Source organism: Acartia tonsa, chromosome 13, assembly GCF_053477335.1.
Source record: "Acartia tonsa isolate MP-2025a chromosome 13, ASM5347733v1, whole genome shotgun sequence".
Classification (NCBI taxonomy): domain Eukaryota; kingdom Metazoa; phylum Arthropoda; class Copepoda; order Calanoida; family Acartiidae; genus Acartia; species Acartia tonsa.
The window spans coordinates 33,252,866-33,269,639 of NC_137272.1; the positions used below are offsets into that span (position 1 = coordinate 33,252,866).

Consider the following 16,774-nt stretch of genomic DNA (forward strand, 5'->3'; position numbering starts at 1 on the left):
GAAGTTTTTGTACTCGCCTTTGATCTACACAGCAATAATTATGTGAAATGAAGAACCCAAAGAAATTTACCCTACTTTTAAAAAGTTGTGATTTCTTTAAACTAATCTTTCCTTTATGCGTGTGTATTCTCCCCATAACTTTCTTCAAAATCTTAAAATGTATATTCATTGATTCTGATCTAGTTTTAGCTAGTTCAGTTGAGACAATGAAATCATCGTAAATGTGTTGGACTTCTGGGATAGGTGAGTATACCATATTGGCTAAATCACCGTCCATTACAACATTACCATTATCATCATAAACCAATTCCCAGTGTAATATCTTTTCCATAAAGCGTGATAGACTTTCAGGTGAAGTCTTAATGCCGGTTGGTAAGGATGCATGTCTAAAAGCTCCTAATGGGGTTGCAAACAATGTTAGGTCTCTGCAAGAAGGTTCTAGCGTTATACTATGAAAGGCGTTAGCCATGTCACTACTACTATGCACAAATTTATCCCTTAGTGACTGAATCAAATTTTCTGCTGTGGGTAGCAGTGCAGGTTCAGATTGCAGACAAGGATTCAATTGTTGAAAATTTACAATTAAACGAGGACAGCTCCCCTGATCCGACTTTGGAATCAGATAAGCTGGGCTTGCATAGTTGTTATAGGAATCCCCATCCAAATTAGCTCTTTCAATGGTCCCGTTCTTTAACAGAAACTCTAAGATAGATTGCATTTGCATTTTCTCTACGGGTGATAAATAATATAATTTCTTATGCTGGGGTAAAGTTTGACCAGGTTTTAGTCTAATTGTATAATTGCCCAGATATTTACTCATGTTACCTCTATCAGTAGAATGTGTAGATATGATATCGGGGTAAGATTTTAGGAATATGTCTTCTATATAATGTCTTACCTCTGGTGGATAGTCTGACAGCACCACAAGATCCTCTGGTTTAACAAACTGGTCCTTAGGCACACTGTAGCCAGTAGGTTCCGTTACATAGTCCATGAGGTTATCAGATTCAGCTATATGTTTTAAGCCAAGTTCAATAACGTCATCACTATTTTCAAAAAGTTTATTCTTTTCAGGATCTGGTGTAGTTAGAATTTCATCAATATTAGAACGGTAGTCAGATAAGGCTACTCCTGGTACTGGAGTGTCATTGTTTATAGCTGTAGGATTCGGTATATATCCATCAGCTAAAGGAAAAGATCGTTCTACCAGATTGATGGCGCTGTATTTTGGTAGCTATAAGAGTTGAACTGAGTTGTTTCTGGTGTCTAGTGAGATCTGATTGATGGCTGGAGTATTAGCTTTCTCTGCGTGTTGCTCCAGGGCTTGTACAATCTCATCTAGCTCAGTTGTCACAGATACATTGTGTAGGAATGATTGCGTAAAATCAAAGCCTGTGGTGATCTCCTTGACTACAAATTGGTTGCTTGGTTCCAAGTATCCGGTGATAACAGTGTTAGTGATTGCATGTTCAGTGACATTTGTTATCATTGCTCTTCCACTGAGTTGTCCTCGGTTGTTGACAGTCAGTTGCGTTTGTCCAGGCTGAATTTTGATTCCTCCATTTCTATCATTGGCAATGTGGTCATCGCTGAGAATGACTTTTGTTCCAGGAGCCAAGTTGAAGAAATGGTTGATGTTCATCTCTATAGTCTGAGTTTCATTAGAGTCAATTTTGTCAATTGTCCCCGTGCAGAGTTGTAACTCATAATCAGAACAGAGCAGGCTATCTAGTACTCTCCCAGGATGAAACATAGAGTATAGATATGGTGCTGGCGGGTGGTTGTCCGCAACGAAAGTCAACCCTAATTGGAGATCTCTAATGCCATTCATTCCGATGATCATAGGTGTGACATTCTTGTGTTCCTCAGGTACAATCATAAACGGTACTGGTCTATAGATGCCTGAGAACTGTGTGAGGCGAATCATGAGAGTTATTTCTCCAGCTACTGGGATTTTGTGTCCAGAATAGCTGACAAGAACCATGTCACTCTTTTCCAGATGGTTCTTAACCTCATTCTGTTGTACTCCAAATAACATACCAAAATAGCTGGTTGACATGATATTTCTGTCTGCTGCTGAGTCAAACAAAGCTGTCATGTATACATCGTAGTTTCCATTTGACATACAGCCGGAGCAGTTCAGGTACATTTTCCTGTTTTCATCCATGATAGCTGCCGAACTATCTACCGCTAAAATCTTGGGGTCATTAGGATCCATTCGAACGGTGATAGCGTTAACCCTACTTGTTCTGCCACGCTCCTTGGATTGTCCATTGGCTTTGGCCTCAACCCATTCTTCATATGCCTGTCTAAACACACCACCAGGTCTTACTTTACCACTATGGTACAGTTCCATCATTGCTGGTCGTCCAGGGCATAGGTGTTGAGCGTGGTATAGGTCTTTGCCATACTTCTTGTGACAGCTTGGGCAGTATCCGGATGTTAGTGCTGTTTGATATTGTCGTCCTTGGTCATCGCACAGTAGTCTGCATCCATCTGATATTTTGTGGGAATTTTGACCACATGCACCGCAGTAGCGCTTATTGGATGTACCATAGGAGATATGATAATCTTGTTTGGTGTTCTTTTGTGGTTGTCTATCTCTATTATCCCTGTTTTCTCTGTTGTAGGTTTTAGGATAGGCTGGTTTAGCAGTAACTTCTCTAACTGTTGGCCTTTTATAATAGCTCGACGTAGCGGCAACTTTAGCAGGCTGTTTGTCTCTGTTCATTCTTGTATCCCTGTCATGTGAGTAGTTGGTGTTGTTTGTCTTTTTATGAAGCGATAAGTCTCCATTGTAACTGGCTGATACACCATTCTGCTGTAGGTCCAGATCTAGGTCTTCAGTTCTAGGATACATGGAAGCGGTCAACTCATGATATGTAGGGGATCTTCCAAGATCATGTGTGAGATTGTGATGGTTTTCAGATGCTATATTGCGGCTATTTGTTGGTAAGCTACGTTTGAGTGCCTCCACTGCAGTTATGTTGAATACATTCTGTCTTTCCTTCTTGTCTGTATAATGAACAGCGGCTCTGCTGGCAAGATTCTGAATTGTACTGACAAGCTTAGGGAATGACATGGCTTTGGTTCCCTTAAAGGCTATCAGCTTAGCTTGAGCTTCCTGTGGGCTGATGAGTATATCATACTGTAGCAGTAAGCTATTGTAGACACTTTCAATAGATAGTCCAAGATTGAAACTCTGCTGGATAGTAGTATATGCTTCGCCAGTTGTAGTTCTAAGCATAAAGGTTTCAAATTCTGATCTTGAGAGGTTACATAACTCCTGAGCAGTGTTCATCTCTGATAGGTAATCAGTAATGTAGGGTGGTTTACCGTCTCCTTTGAAGCAATGCTTGAGAGGGAAGGTTCCATTGGCTAACTTAAGCTTTTGATCGTTGCTTAGGGTGCTCTTACTTGCATAGCTGCTTGGTGGTTTAATTCCAGTTTGGTTGGTGAAGTTACTAAAGTGTCGTTGAGTGCGTTTGTCATTCTCCTCTTGTACAATACGCTGGGCTTCTAACTCAACTTCACGTCTTTGTTCCTCTTTGTATTCCCTCATACTCTGTGTGTAGTTGGTACAGAAGTTCCTCATCATTTCTGAGTCCACACGTAGGTTGGGGTTACAAAGTCTTATTGTATCCAGGAATTGTGGGAACAGGAAATTTCCCAGAGGATCTGATAGTGTTGCTCTAACATATCGATCTCTGATCAGTGCGTCTGGTGAGTCCTCGCGCATGGGTATGGATCTTACAGATTCCCTGTCTGGTTCTGGCGTCTTGGTTCTCTCACCATTCTGTTCTGGTTCCTCCTGGTTGGGCATTGGTTCCTCTCTTCGTGTATCATCTCCTGCAGAAGCTGCATCAGCTGACGGAGTTCTTCTTCCAGGCGTCGTCGAGCGTCCTCGACGTGGAGTGTTCGCCTTTTCAGCGTTGTCATCTTTCTTACTTTTATTAAATAATGGCATTACAGCTAGCTTAAAGCTTTTAAACTTTCTATGAGTTCTTTAAAGAAGCTTATGAGATGTTGTACTATTTTAGGATTTAAATAGCAGAGGTACAAGAAGAAAACGACTAATGCGCTTAACGTTAAAACAATCAGGAATTGTTTACAATAACAAATTTTTCTTTTAAAAATGTTAAATATAGATGAGTATGTATTGTCTACTTCACCTACAGTTGTTTCTACGTCGTGAATGCTTGCGTGTGAGCTTGGAATCTTATTCTGGAGTGTGCGCTAATGCACTCTTATCCTTAATTAAGCTCAACTGTAGAAACACTTTTACTTAGATTTATTCTATATTTGCTTATAAAGCTAATGTGGGTTGGTTAGCTATACAAATTAGCTATAAAGTTAGATAGAATGTTAAAGTTTGCAGCGAAGTTAATTTGGGTATGCTAATATATTATCACAAATTAACTGTTATTTGCTTAGGCGTCGACTTTTCCTAGCAAATGTTATTGTTGAGAAAAACAGCAATTTATAATCCTTGTTGAATTCTTACTTCACTCTAAGGATATGTAGCTTACAATCTGCTTATTCCTGTAAGGCTTTATGAATATAACTTACTAAGGTTCACTCCCAAAGGATCGTCTATATTCTAATAGTATTGCAACAGTTTTGCCTGAATATCAAAGATCTCGCACCCAATACTTATAGATGTATTAGGGTATGCCTACCAATCCTACTAAGTATTATTCGCGAATTATTATGGGGCTTCACTTGTGATTTCAATCCTTATAACTATATTATTGAGACTCAAATTAGATTGTCCTATATATATATGAATATAATCAGTTTGTTTTCAAGGTTATTATAGACCGGATGTGCTCCACTTAATTAGTGAGAACACAATATTCTATGTGTCTTATTGAAGTGTGATATCCTACGCAAGGTGATCAATCTATACGCTGGAAGTTGTCAATCAAACTCTTTAAAGTAGACTACAAGGTTGGTGTTATTGCTTGGTCAAATATTATTGAAAATCAAATTAGCTGAATTAGTGCACTTTTTTTTTCTAAAAAGGTAACAATTTTAGATTATAACGATTATGAACTATATGTACACACTTTATTTTACTTGGTTATAGATTTTATACTAATAATCCTAAGTAAAATTAAATTTTCTCAATGGTATAAAAAGAAAATATTCTTTCTTTGTTTTAATCCGGATGTTTATAAAGACAGTAGAGTACTTCCAATATTACTTGCTACTTCTTTTAGAGACGTCCCAAGACTCCCAAGATAGGCTGCTGCAACCTTTTGCTGCGTTTGGTTACTAGAACTTTGTCTCTTATAAGTGTGCTTTCAAATTACATATAGGGCTTAGGTTGTTGACTATACTTTTAAATCACTAATATTCACTATCACTAATGATTGATGGTTTATAACTCTTCTCAAGTTGTCTGTTGAATTCTGGCGGCACATGAAATAGAAATTTTAGCATTAGCAAAGCAAGTAAAAATTTAGTTTCATGTCCTACTTATTGTTGAGTGAACTGTTTATTGTATTTATGTACGTGTTTGAAAGGAATCATACAAAAAAAATTTTCTAAGTTAAGATTGAATTAAAACTTTCTAAGTCAAAATAAAATAGAATCACTCTAAGTCCAAAGTTGGAAAATTTTGACTAAGTCCAAAAGTTTCTAATGAAATTATTCTAAGTACAAAATCAATAAATTTTGGCTTAGAAAAAAAAATCCAAAAATATCTTAAGTACAAGAATTAGCAAATTTTGACTAAGAAAAAAAATTTTCTTATTGAAATTATACCAAGTACAAAATTAGTGAATTTTGACTAAGTCCAAAAATTTTTTTTTTTTCCAATGAAATTATGCTAAGTACAAAATTAGTGAATTTTGACTAAGTCCAAACCTTTTAATGAAATTATGCTAAGTACAAAATTAGTGAAGTTTTCTTGAGACAAAAGAAATAGAATTACTCTAAGTCCAGACGTGGAATATTTTGTCCAAGATGAAATTTCCTAACAGTTCATTCACAAAGCTACTTTAGAGACTGCCTATAAGTCAAAAGAAATAGAATCACTCTAAGTCCACTATTGGAATATTTTGACTAAATGCAAATCTCGCTAAGTTAAGGATTTTAAAATTATAAAGTATTAGAGTGTTAGAATTATCCTTCACCAAAAGAAATAGAATCTCTCTAAGTCCATAATTGGAATATTTTGGCTAAGACAAAAATACTCTAAGACAAAATTTTCTTTTAAGTGTGGAAAGTGAAATTTGTTAATCTAGTTGGAAAAATCGTAATTATTACAAGTCCGAATTTTGGTAAATTTCCAACCAAGTTCACAATTTCATAGAAATTACTATAAGTCCAGAAATTCGAGATTCTCTCTGTAACAAAAGAAATAGAGACGGTGCTAAGTCCAAAAGTGGAATATTTTGCTCAGAGTCTCAGGAAGTCTCTGGAGTTATTTCTCTGATTGCATACAGCAATTTGTCTACACTTATATCATTCCAACCGATCGATGTTGAGAATATCTCTGAGACTTTGAAATATTTTGTTTAACTCAAAATTTTTGGAGGCTATAGTTATTTTGATACATCCGCGTATAAATCAGAATTGCATTAAGAATATAAGTCCTAGGCATGTATAAGTAAGTGCAAATCTCAGAAAATCGGTTCTAACGGCACCAAAGTATTAGTACAGTTTAACTTGAGTATAAATGCTACAAGTTTGTAATAATCTTTTGGCCCTTTACTACGACTCAAGAGTACTAACTGCTTTCGGCATATTGTTTCAGAAACATGGCTCCAAAGACAATATGTATCCCAACTAACAGCGTTTCCCGTGTTCTATAGGATTTGCTCCTAAGTTTTCATTTAATAAGGCAGTTCAAAATGGTCCTTTACAAATAGTATTTTGATAGCTTATAAATGAAAAGTTACTCCATGCTTGATTCTTAATAAGTTCTGGTTTAAGTATCAAAGATTCAAGTATTTCAACACTTAGAGAATTTCCGAATAAGTAAAAATCATACTAAGTCCGAAGATTTATATATATACTCCGCCACCTAGCACAACTCCTAAGTTTCAAAATTCTGACTAAGTCCAAAAAATCAAAATTTTGCACATAGCTCAATCATAGATTATTCCAACCCAAGTGTTTTACTAAAGAGAGGCGGACATGGAGGTGCCGGTGTGCTGGTATTCTCTAGGGCCTCTAGAGTGTCAACCAGTGCGAGTGTCCTTATAGGGCGGCGACCAATGGCCACAAATATGCTAGCATTCTCTAGGGCCTCTAGAGTGTCAGCTAGTGCAACTGCTCGTACACGAGGCTCTCAATTGCATTTGTGTCGTGCCTTTCAGTCCCTATCTCTTCAAACGCCTCATAGTCCTAACCTTGCTCTCAAATAGTATCATAGGTTTTGGTAAATCCGATTTTGCCATAGCTACAATTATTCGATTTTGGTAAAAATACCTGCCTTAGGCGGTTCGGGTACGGTAAGGAAAAAGAGAAAAAAAAATTATGAAGTAAAATTTTTCCAAGATACAACCGGTAAGTTGCACCATTGTGTGTGCGAATGGGGCGTTTGTCCATATTTAGGTATGGAGACCGCTCTTCTATGAGTACTACTAAAACCTAATTTTAATGCAATACACATAGACATTCTCATCGTCGGTTCGCTTGTTTAGAATGCTTAACCCTCTATTCCCACAAGTATAATACGAATTTGGTTGAGCTGGTGGAAGCTCAACAAAAGACCCACGCGAAGTATTATGTTGCTTTAACCTAAGAATAAATGGTTGGTTTTGATATTCGATCAGAATCATATAAGTATATTAAGTATTAAGGAAGGAAAACGTTTTTATAAAGTGTATTTATATCACAAGTGCATAAGTTAAGTATGGAAATATTTACAGGATAAGTGTTAAAATTATAAGTAGAGTAGGACAGAAATATGCCCTAAGTCCCAAGCAGTGAATTGTGCTAAGTGTTAGAGTTCTAACATAAGGCCTGAGCTCAATTCATGCTAAGTACTAAGGGGCCTAAATTTAAACTACAATGCATGCCAAACAACTAAGTCATTACCTTTTAAAGCCAGAAAGAGAAGTTGATGGTAGGAGAGTTAGTAAATAACTGAATAAATTCAAGAGGTACATGCTATAACATTAGCTCTGGACCAGGATTTTAGTGTTTGTCTGTGCAATTAAATATCTGTGTGTTAATATGTGACGTAAATCAGGCATGGTTGTAGGCATACATATATGTACTGGTTGTTTATATGATTACATTAACTATAAACATAATATCTTTAATAAACATATACTATTAGCAAATCACATACAGATTACCATGAATAGGCTGTCGTTACCCGTATATGGTGTCATATAGGTAGAGACAGGCCTATGAATGCATAAATTGATACAAATAATGCCTTGGGCCTAGCTAAAGTAATTGTGTCTTGCCCCTGAGTGCTACTAGTTAATTGCAGGGCACGTGTCAATCAAAGGTTCATAATATGATCTATAAAGTGTTGATTTTATATCAAGCATAGATAGATAGTTGTGGATGCGAAGCATTTCTGTAAAAGTCTCATATGTACGTTCAAAGAATTTGAAAATTGAGGATCGCATCTCCATTTTGGGTGCGAGAATCTCCACCTTCTCAAGAAAAGAAAATTTTAAAGGAAGGGGACGGGGATTAGTGTTTTTGATGGCACTTTGGGGGGATTATGCCAGATACGTAGGAACGAAAGCGACTAAACCTAGAGAGAGAGGGGACAATGGGCTGTTTATTACACTAGTCCCCAAAGTTTAATAATAAATTTTCTTATTCGTTGGCTTAAAAACTTTGGGGACTTTCAGAAAATTTGATTGGTTGATTCATTAATTTGAGTGTTAAAACGTTTCAACCACTAATTTAAATCTACAGGAGGGGTAATTTTGTGCATCACCAATCACCGATTAACCAGGGGGGTTGTACATCAATTTATCAGCTAATGTTTTATACCTGTCAACTTCCACTGCTGCTTTGTCGAGCGGTTGATATAAATTTTAGTAGCCTACCTCAGGTGCTATAGTAGAAGCTGTGGTAGAGGCACTGTAACTTGAATATCTATCAGAGTCCTAAAACAAATTTTATTAGATAATTATTGGATTTCCGTCAGTCATTTAGTAGCAAAGCTACTCTATAATTTACTGAAATGTCTTCCGCCCGGCAGTGTGATTTTCTCGGCTGCTATTCAAGACAATGTGCATTTTTTTGGTTAAGACACCCATTACAAAACAGAATACAGTATAATAATACAACGTACTTGGTCCGTTGATCTGACGGTCATGATACAAATGACATAAATATTTTTTTGATAGGAGAGGAAATTAGCGTCTTTTTCTATTGTTTGAAAATCAATTATTCTATATCCTTTTTTATGACTGCTGAACATCTGCTCTAAAACTTATTTTGACCCTTTGTCCATCTAGATTTTTTTTTAAGTTTCAAGGTGCGAGCAGAGGTTTAGAACACGACGCGACACTTAGCCCCCTATAAGTCATCAAATAGTAAATATATTAGGATTTTGGGATAGGCTTATAACGGAATAATGAACTCCAAGGCTTCATAATTATGTTCCAGATAGTGGATGCTTAATTCGACTTCCATTGACCCGGGAAAATATAAATACAGGGAGCAGGGTTGGCATAAAAAAAAACAAGTAAAAAATCCAAGTTGGGTTTTACTTTTATTGGGTTTTTGGTACTTGCTTACATGTGGTAGACTGGAGCACCGGAAACCCCCCCCCCCCCGCTTAGTTTTGCCAAAAATTAAAAATAAGGGGGGGGGGGTAGTTTTTTAATGTCTGGAAAACGGCAAGGAGGAAAAGTGCTCAGCAAGGCAAAGACTTAACGCAAAATTAAAACCTTTTACTAAAATCAGTCAATAAATAAGGAAATTATGCCCCAAAACATGAATATCCCTGTAATAAGGTTTCCCCTCTGGTATACTGGATTTACTTGATTTACCTCACTCAACTTTCTGGCGTGTTGTACAGTGAAAAAACTACCCCCCCCCCTTATTTTTGATTTTCTTCAAAATTAAGGGGGGGGGTTAAAAACTACCCCCCCCCCTTATTTTTGATTTTTGTCAAAACTAAGGGGGGGGGGTTAAAAAACTACCCCCCCCTTATTTTTGATTTTTGTCAAAACTAAGCGGGGGGGGGGGGGGGTTTCGGTGCTCCGGTCTTCACATGTAAGCAAGCACCGGGTTTTTTAACTCAAAAAACCCCCCAAAAAATTGGGTTTTTTTTAAATGTATCTTTTTTCGATTATGTTAACTCTTTTTTGACTCATAAGGAGTACTATTTTCAAACAAATAATATAAAGGGGGGGTTTTTTAATGCAACCATCTCGTAATCAATGTATAAATGGCACTTATGTTTGGAATTTTGATCTGAAATTTTGCATGAGTAATCCTTGGTAGGTCTATTTTCCCTAAATCGAACAAAAAGTTGGAAAAGTAGCGGCTAACGGCTGGCGGCTCATCCGTATAGCCATTTGTTGGGTATTTTCAAGCTAAATCCATCACGAAACCTCTCTCCACATAATGCTCTTTTCCGATCCAAAACGTTTTCAAACGGTTCTAGCCGGTAGTTGATGGTACTAGAAATCTAAAAAATGTCATTTTGTATCATTTCACATGATTTAAAGCAAAAATATTTTTCAAAAAGTTGATTTCTACGTAATTTATGACAGATTTGCCCTAAAAATAGCCAAAAAACGGCTGAGCCGTTAGCCGTTACTTTTTCAACTTTTTTTCGATTTAGGGAAAATAGACCTACCAAGGATTACTCATGCAAAATTATAGATCAAAATTCGAATTTTAAGTGCCATTTATACATTGATTACGAGATGGTTGCATTAAACCCCCCCCCCCCCCCTTATAAAAACATTTCATTTTAACTATTGTATAACTGCATTTTAACTGCTTATTTTTATATACAAGTAACGGAATGTCTTTCTATATGTACCAAAATAACTCCCTAACCACTAAACCGATATGGTTCTCAATTACAATTAGCTTCTCACAGGTTCACAGGTCCGTTGAAGATTTTTAACTACTTTGGGGGGGGGGGGGGGGGGGGGAAGATTTCTCTTAGAAGATATGTGGTGCCCTCACCCAAAATTGGAATAAACCTTCCCTGGACCTATAAAAAGCTACCCTGTACAGGAGAACCATACCGATTCAGCGGCGGTTAGCGAGATCCTATAGTAAAGACAAACATCCTGTTACTTTATAAAAATTATTTAACCTTATATCCTAAAATTCCTAGGTAATAATCTTTAGAAAACAATAAAACCCAAAAAACCCGGATTTTATTGATAAAACCCAATGGGTTGGGTTATTTTTAAAAAACCCGGGTTTTTACCAACCCTGACAGGGAGGGAGGTGAAATTGGGCAGTTTATTACACTAGTCCAAGTTTTAAAATAACATTTTCTTATTCGTTGGCTTAATAACATTGGGAACCAGGGTTCGGAAGCCGCGCGTAAGCCGCGTGTAAGCCTCAGTGAAATCTTCATTTTATCACTATTAAATTCAGCTGGATGTATAAAACTGCTCTTTAGCAGACAATCCTTCTTTCTGAAAATTTTTTTTCTGCTCACAACCAGGTTTAAAACTGAGGCTTATGCGCGGCTGAGGCGCGGCTTCCGAACCCTGTTGGGAACTCTTATTGGATTAGGTTGGTTCATAAAGTTGAGTTTTCAAACGTTTCAACCACTTATAGTAGTCTCCAGAAAGGGTAATTATGTGTATCATCATTGTTACTACCTGTCTTTGCCTGGGTACATTGTCTCTGAAGGGTTTGAAACGCGAGTTGAACTCTTTCAAATCTTCAACCTCGTCATTCTCAGATACACATCCTTCATCACTTCTATGTCCATCAATATCTTCTTTCAGGTCTTCAGTGGCTGCAAATAAAAAATATTGATTGACGTTTTCCCTGAAAAGTGCATAGTCGAGCAGAGAAGTTCCCCTTTTATTTTAAAATATACCTACAATGGTTAATGCAGGTTTAAGGACGATAACCTAAACCCCCCCCCCCCCCCCACCATTAACTAAAAATAGTATTTATCTATATGTCAGTTATGTTTGACTTAATCGTATCGCGAGAGAGAAAGAATCAATAAAAAGCCAGGAATAAGGTATAGCCAAGTAGCGAAATAAATCAAAAATAATATTTGGGGGGGGGGGGGGGGGGCAGATGGAAAGTTTATCAATTGTGTTGCCCCCCCCTATGACAGCTGAAATTCATGTATTATAGGTTTCGTAATTTCTTTCTTCGAATTAATTTCGTTATAGGTATAAGCAGACGAATAGCTCAGCACCTTACTTAATAATTTTTAGTAGCGAAGCTACTCTATAATTCACTTTGTCCGTCAGTCCGTCCGTAACGCTATGGGGGAAATGGGATTTACTCAGCTTTACTTACTCGATTTCCAAAATTTTTAAAAGCGAAGCTTTTCTATAATTAGGGTCGGTCCGTCCGTCCGAGATAGATAGCTTTTATTCGTTAATTTAGGCATGTTAGAATTGTCCTATCGATTTCAAACTTTGCATGATTATTCCTGTAGTAGTTGGGTACGATTTAGAAAGCGTAGCAACTCTATAATCATTACCAGAATGTCCGTACGTCCATTTTAAACATGTTGATTTTTCTACTTTTTTAACAACAAATTTTTAAGTGTTTTAATTATCCGTTTGATCTGATTTTTGGTATATTGATTCCTGGGACAACAAAGAACAATATTTTAAGCGAAGCAACTCTATAATCAAGTCCAAAAATGTAAGTATGTCCATAAACATTATCCTGTTTTTAAGCAGTTTTTCAACAAATTTACCTATAATTTTGATTCGACATTTATACATTTATGTTCCGATTTTTCAGTTCAGATACTATACAAGTGTTAATGTCCGTTTGTCCTACTGTTTCAGTGCTTCGCTTTTATGGATGTTGTCATCCTTGTTTTAGTTATAGATATCCTGTCCTTTTAAGAAAACAACTATGACGGTCAGACTGTCTTTCAGCAGGTTTTGGCTATTTTTATATTTTTTACATTTTCCCCCATATCTTTGGTGTTTATGGTCCGATTTTCAAACTTTTTTCAGTTAAAGATATCAAAAATAAATTTCCCATTGTTTGAAGACAACAATGACGGTCAGACTGCCTTTTTGCAAGTTTTTGGCTATTTTTTACATTTTCCCCCATTTTCTTTGGTTTTATTAATCGATTTTCAAAATTTTTTTAGTTAAAATCTAAATTAAATTTCCCGTCGTTTGAAGAAAACAACAATGACCGTCAGTCCCATCCACGAAATTTTGTGCTTCGCTACTTATGGATGTTGTCATCCTTGATGAGTTATAACTGCGCTTAAAGTACAGCGCAGTGTGCATAAAATAATTATAGTACTTGAAAGTACATGACTTCTATGTAAATAACAGAAAGTGGAAAAATATTTTTATTTGACTTAAAACAAAATACATAATGTTTATCTTTATAGGTATTGAATGATTCTAAAGATTATTAATTTTCAAAAACTTGGTTATATATAACTTACTATTTGTTTTGCTTTTCAGTGTTTCATTGACCATATTCTCTTATATTTTGAAATATTTAAAAATAATTTACAAAGCCTAGCGGAAAAATAATGAACTACATAAAATACATCTTTGGTAATAATAAGCCAACTTGTCTTTCCCATGATATAAAATAATAATGTTAAACAAATCAGGGATCTAAAGAGGTAAGACATTGGTCAATAAATTGATGTACATCCCAATGATGATAAACCAAATTACCCCTTCTGTAGATTAAACCATAGGTTGGAAAGTTTGGCAGGGTTGGAAAAAAAACGATTTAAAATTAAATCCTTATAATAAAATAACATGATGTTTATCTGTCCGTTTATTCTGTACTAAAGGATTTCGTTAATTGCTGAATCAGTATGGTTCACAGGGTAGCTTATCATAGGTCCTGGGTAGGTTTATAACTATTTTGGGGGAGGGTACCACCACCCTCCAAAGAGAAATCGCCTCTAGAACCCCCCTACTCCCCATTTTTTTAAAAACTGAAATTAAAAATGGGGGGAGGAGAGGTCGACACCCACGCCTCCCCCAAAAAAATCCTCCCAACCAAAAATTATTTTTTTCTTTTTAAATCTAAATTAAAAATTGGATTATCGAATTCAATTCCTCAGTCTTCAATTGCCCCCATAGGCCTCTATGGGCGTAGCCGTTAGTATTACATATTTTGGGTATAAATTTACATATTTTTAGGGTGGGAGGATTTTTCCCGTCATAATATCAATGCATTTCAATTTTAAACCTGACCTTTTGTCTTATGTTCATTGAATTCAACATTTTTAACTGCTTCCTCTACGTTTCTACGCAGCTCCTCTATTTCTTTCTCATTGGTAAAGTTGTCTTCTTTCTTGTTCTCTTCTAAATATATTGTATTGTAAGATTAATCCTTGTATATAAGTAATGGAATTTCTATCTGTCTCTGTCTGTATGAACCGAAGGATCTTGTTAATCTCTAAACCGATACGGTTCTCATCTACAGTGTAGGTTTTCACAGGTAATGAAAAAGTTTATAACTATTTTTGGAAAGAAAAATATTTTTTTTTGCTTTTTCCTTTTACAAACTAAAATTGAATTAGACAGAGGTCGACTTCCTACCCACCCCACCAACTAAAAGTGTCCCAAGAGGCCTCTAGGGACGTAGCCGCAAGTTTTAATTTAAGTAAAGGGGTAGTTATTAAACTTGAATATAGTGAACTGCATATTTTTTACTGTTCAATTGCTTAAACTACATTTATAGGGCATATATATAAAAGAATTTCAATTTTCTACCATGTAGTTTTAAAAATATCAAGACTTGAAAATCGTATTTTTAAACATATTCTATGAAAATAGCTGGGTTATTTTTCATGATGACTAATTTAGTGGTGTCAAATTGTTTATTTATAGTAATAAAAAGATATAGGTACATGTTTGATAGCATACTTTTAACATCTGCTTGAAATCATTTTTCTGTGATGCACTTCATGCAACTATCCCTTTAAATACTATTCACCTATCTTAAATTATTCCTTCATCAATCTACCTATCATCTTTTTACCTTCCCCCTCTTCTCCTTCCGACTCAGTAAGAATATCTTGAGGTTCCTCATCATCATTATTCTCATCTTCTCTATCATTGTCATCATCACTGTTCTCACTATCACTCTCATTTAGTCCCAACTCTTTCATTAGATCTTTCTCCATCTAAATATAGTATTAGTTATACAATAGATAGGTACCTAGGTAGATTTAATATTATAATAGATTGATAGTAATACAGGGGTGTATATTCTGCAAAATTGACCCTGCTAAAAGAGGGGGGGGGGGGTAATAAAAAGTATGTGGTTGGGGGAAAAAAATGTAAAAAATTAAGAGAAATGAAAACATTTTTCTTCTATTTTCTCCCCTCCTTGGTGAAAAATAACTAAAGGAATATGTGGGAGGGGGGATAATATGAATAAAATAAAGAGTTCTGAAAATATTTTTCCATTTTTTCCCCTTCCTTGCTGGAAAAAATTAAGAGGGAAAAAAATGAATCTTGTGCAGAATATACACCCCTGTAGTAATATAATATGTTTAGATAGATAGATCATAATAAATTGAAAGGTAATTCACATAAAAATATTCTCATATCAAATCAACAGGATGTGTGTTTGTATTATAAAATTGTAATATAGTTATTTAACGCATCGTATTATATTCAGTTTTCCGCGAAAATCAAATGAAAAATTATTAGATTAAAATAATTTTTCTTATTCCCGCGTGGCCGAAGGCCCAGCCTTAGAAAACTTGTTTTAATTTCATAATTTTTATTTTAATATTCGTGAAAAAATTGTCTGTTATATGATGCTATACATAATTTTACAGTATTGCTGGGAATATTTTCTATTATCTAATCCGGCGGATATCAATCGGTTTGGAAGCCATACTGTAAAATGCATACCTGTTTTGTCATACCACTGGCAGACACCTCAGCATCCAGTGCGTCCTGGCGCACCACGTCAGTAAAACAGGGAGCTAACTCTGATTCATAACCAAACCTTCAATTAACATTACATTATATGAATTCTGAATTCAAATAATGGCAGAAAATAGCCTTAAACCATTCCAAGACTAAAATCCAAAACATTAGCCTAAAACCATCACGGAAACTAAGTGAAGCTTCACTATACTGGCCTGGAGAACTGAATTAGTTTAGTGCCAGTAAATTATTAAGCTTCAGACAGATATTTTACTACTATACAGGATAAGGGATAAGACAATTGGCGATAAATTGATTTATATCCCCATGATGATTTGAATAACAAAAATACCCCTTTATTTAGGTGTCAACATTAACATCAATTAAATTTTTTTACGTTATTAGCAGAGTTGTCATATTGGGCATTTTTTTCGACAACGGGCCGCCCAATTGCCCAAAGGGGTTTTGGGCACCCTTTTTGGACAAATGTCGTGAAAAGCACATAAAAAGGATATAAAATAGCCTAAAACCATACCGAGACTTCTTATTAGAAATATCGATTCAGCGGTTAGCGAAATCCTTCTCTAGATACAAAAAAGCTTACTAAGTTATATATTAGTTAATATCACCTAAAAAATAGGCCCGCCCCCCCCCCCTCTTTTTTTACCCCCTCCCAAAACGGGGGGTGCCTATATCTGCCCAAAAGGACCGACAAATTTGACAACCCTGAATATCAC

The 16,774-nt window shown here is 35.8% G+C and overlaps 1 protein-coding gene across 1 annotated transcript in view; it reads right to left on the minus strand.

Annotated features, from left to right (window-relative positions):
- The window catches only part of RIOK2 (RIO kinase 2), a 36,931-nt gene that overhangs the window by 12,578 nt on the left and 7,579 nt on the right, over positions 1-16,774 (minus strand). Inside the window, exons 10-14 of the mRNA XM_080180548.1 lie at positions 16,020-16,116; positions 15,136-15,280; positions 14,346-14,456; positions 11,787-11,926; positions 9,030-9,089 (exon numbers count right to left, since the gene is read on the minus strand). Coding sequence (XP_080036674.1) covers positions 9,030-9,089; positions 11,787-11,926; positions 14,346-14,456; positions 15,136-15,280; positions 16,020-16,116 — 553 coding nt within the window. The remainder of the gene's footprint in view (positions 1-9,029; positions 9,090-11,786; positions 11,927-14,345; positions 14,457-15,135; positions 15,281-16,019; positions 16,117-16,774) is intronic.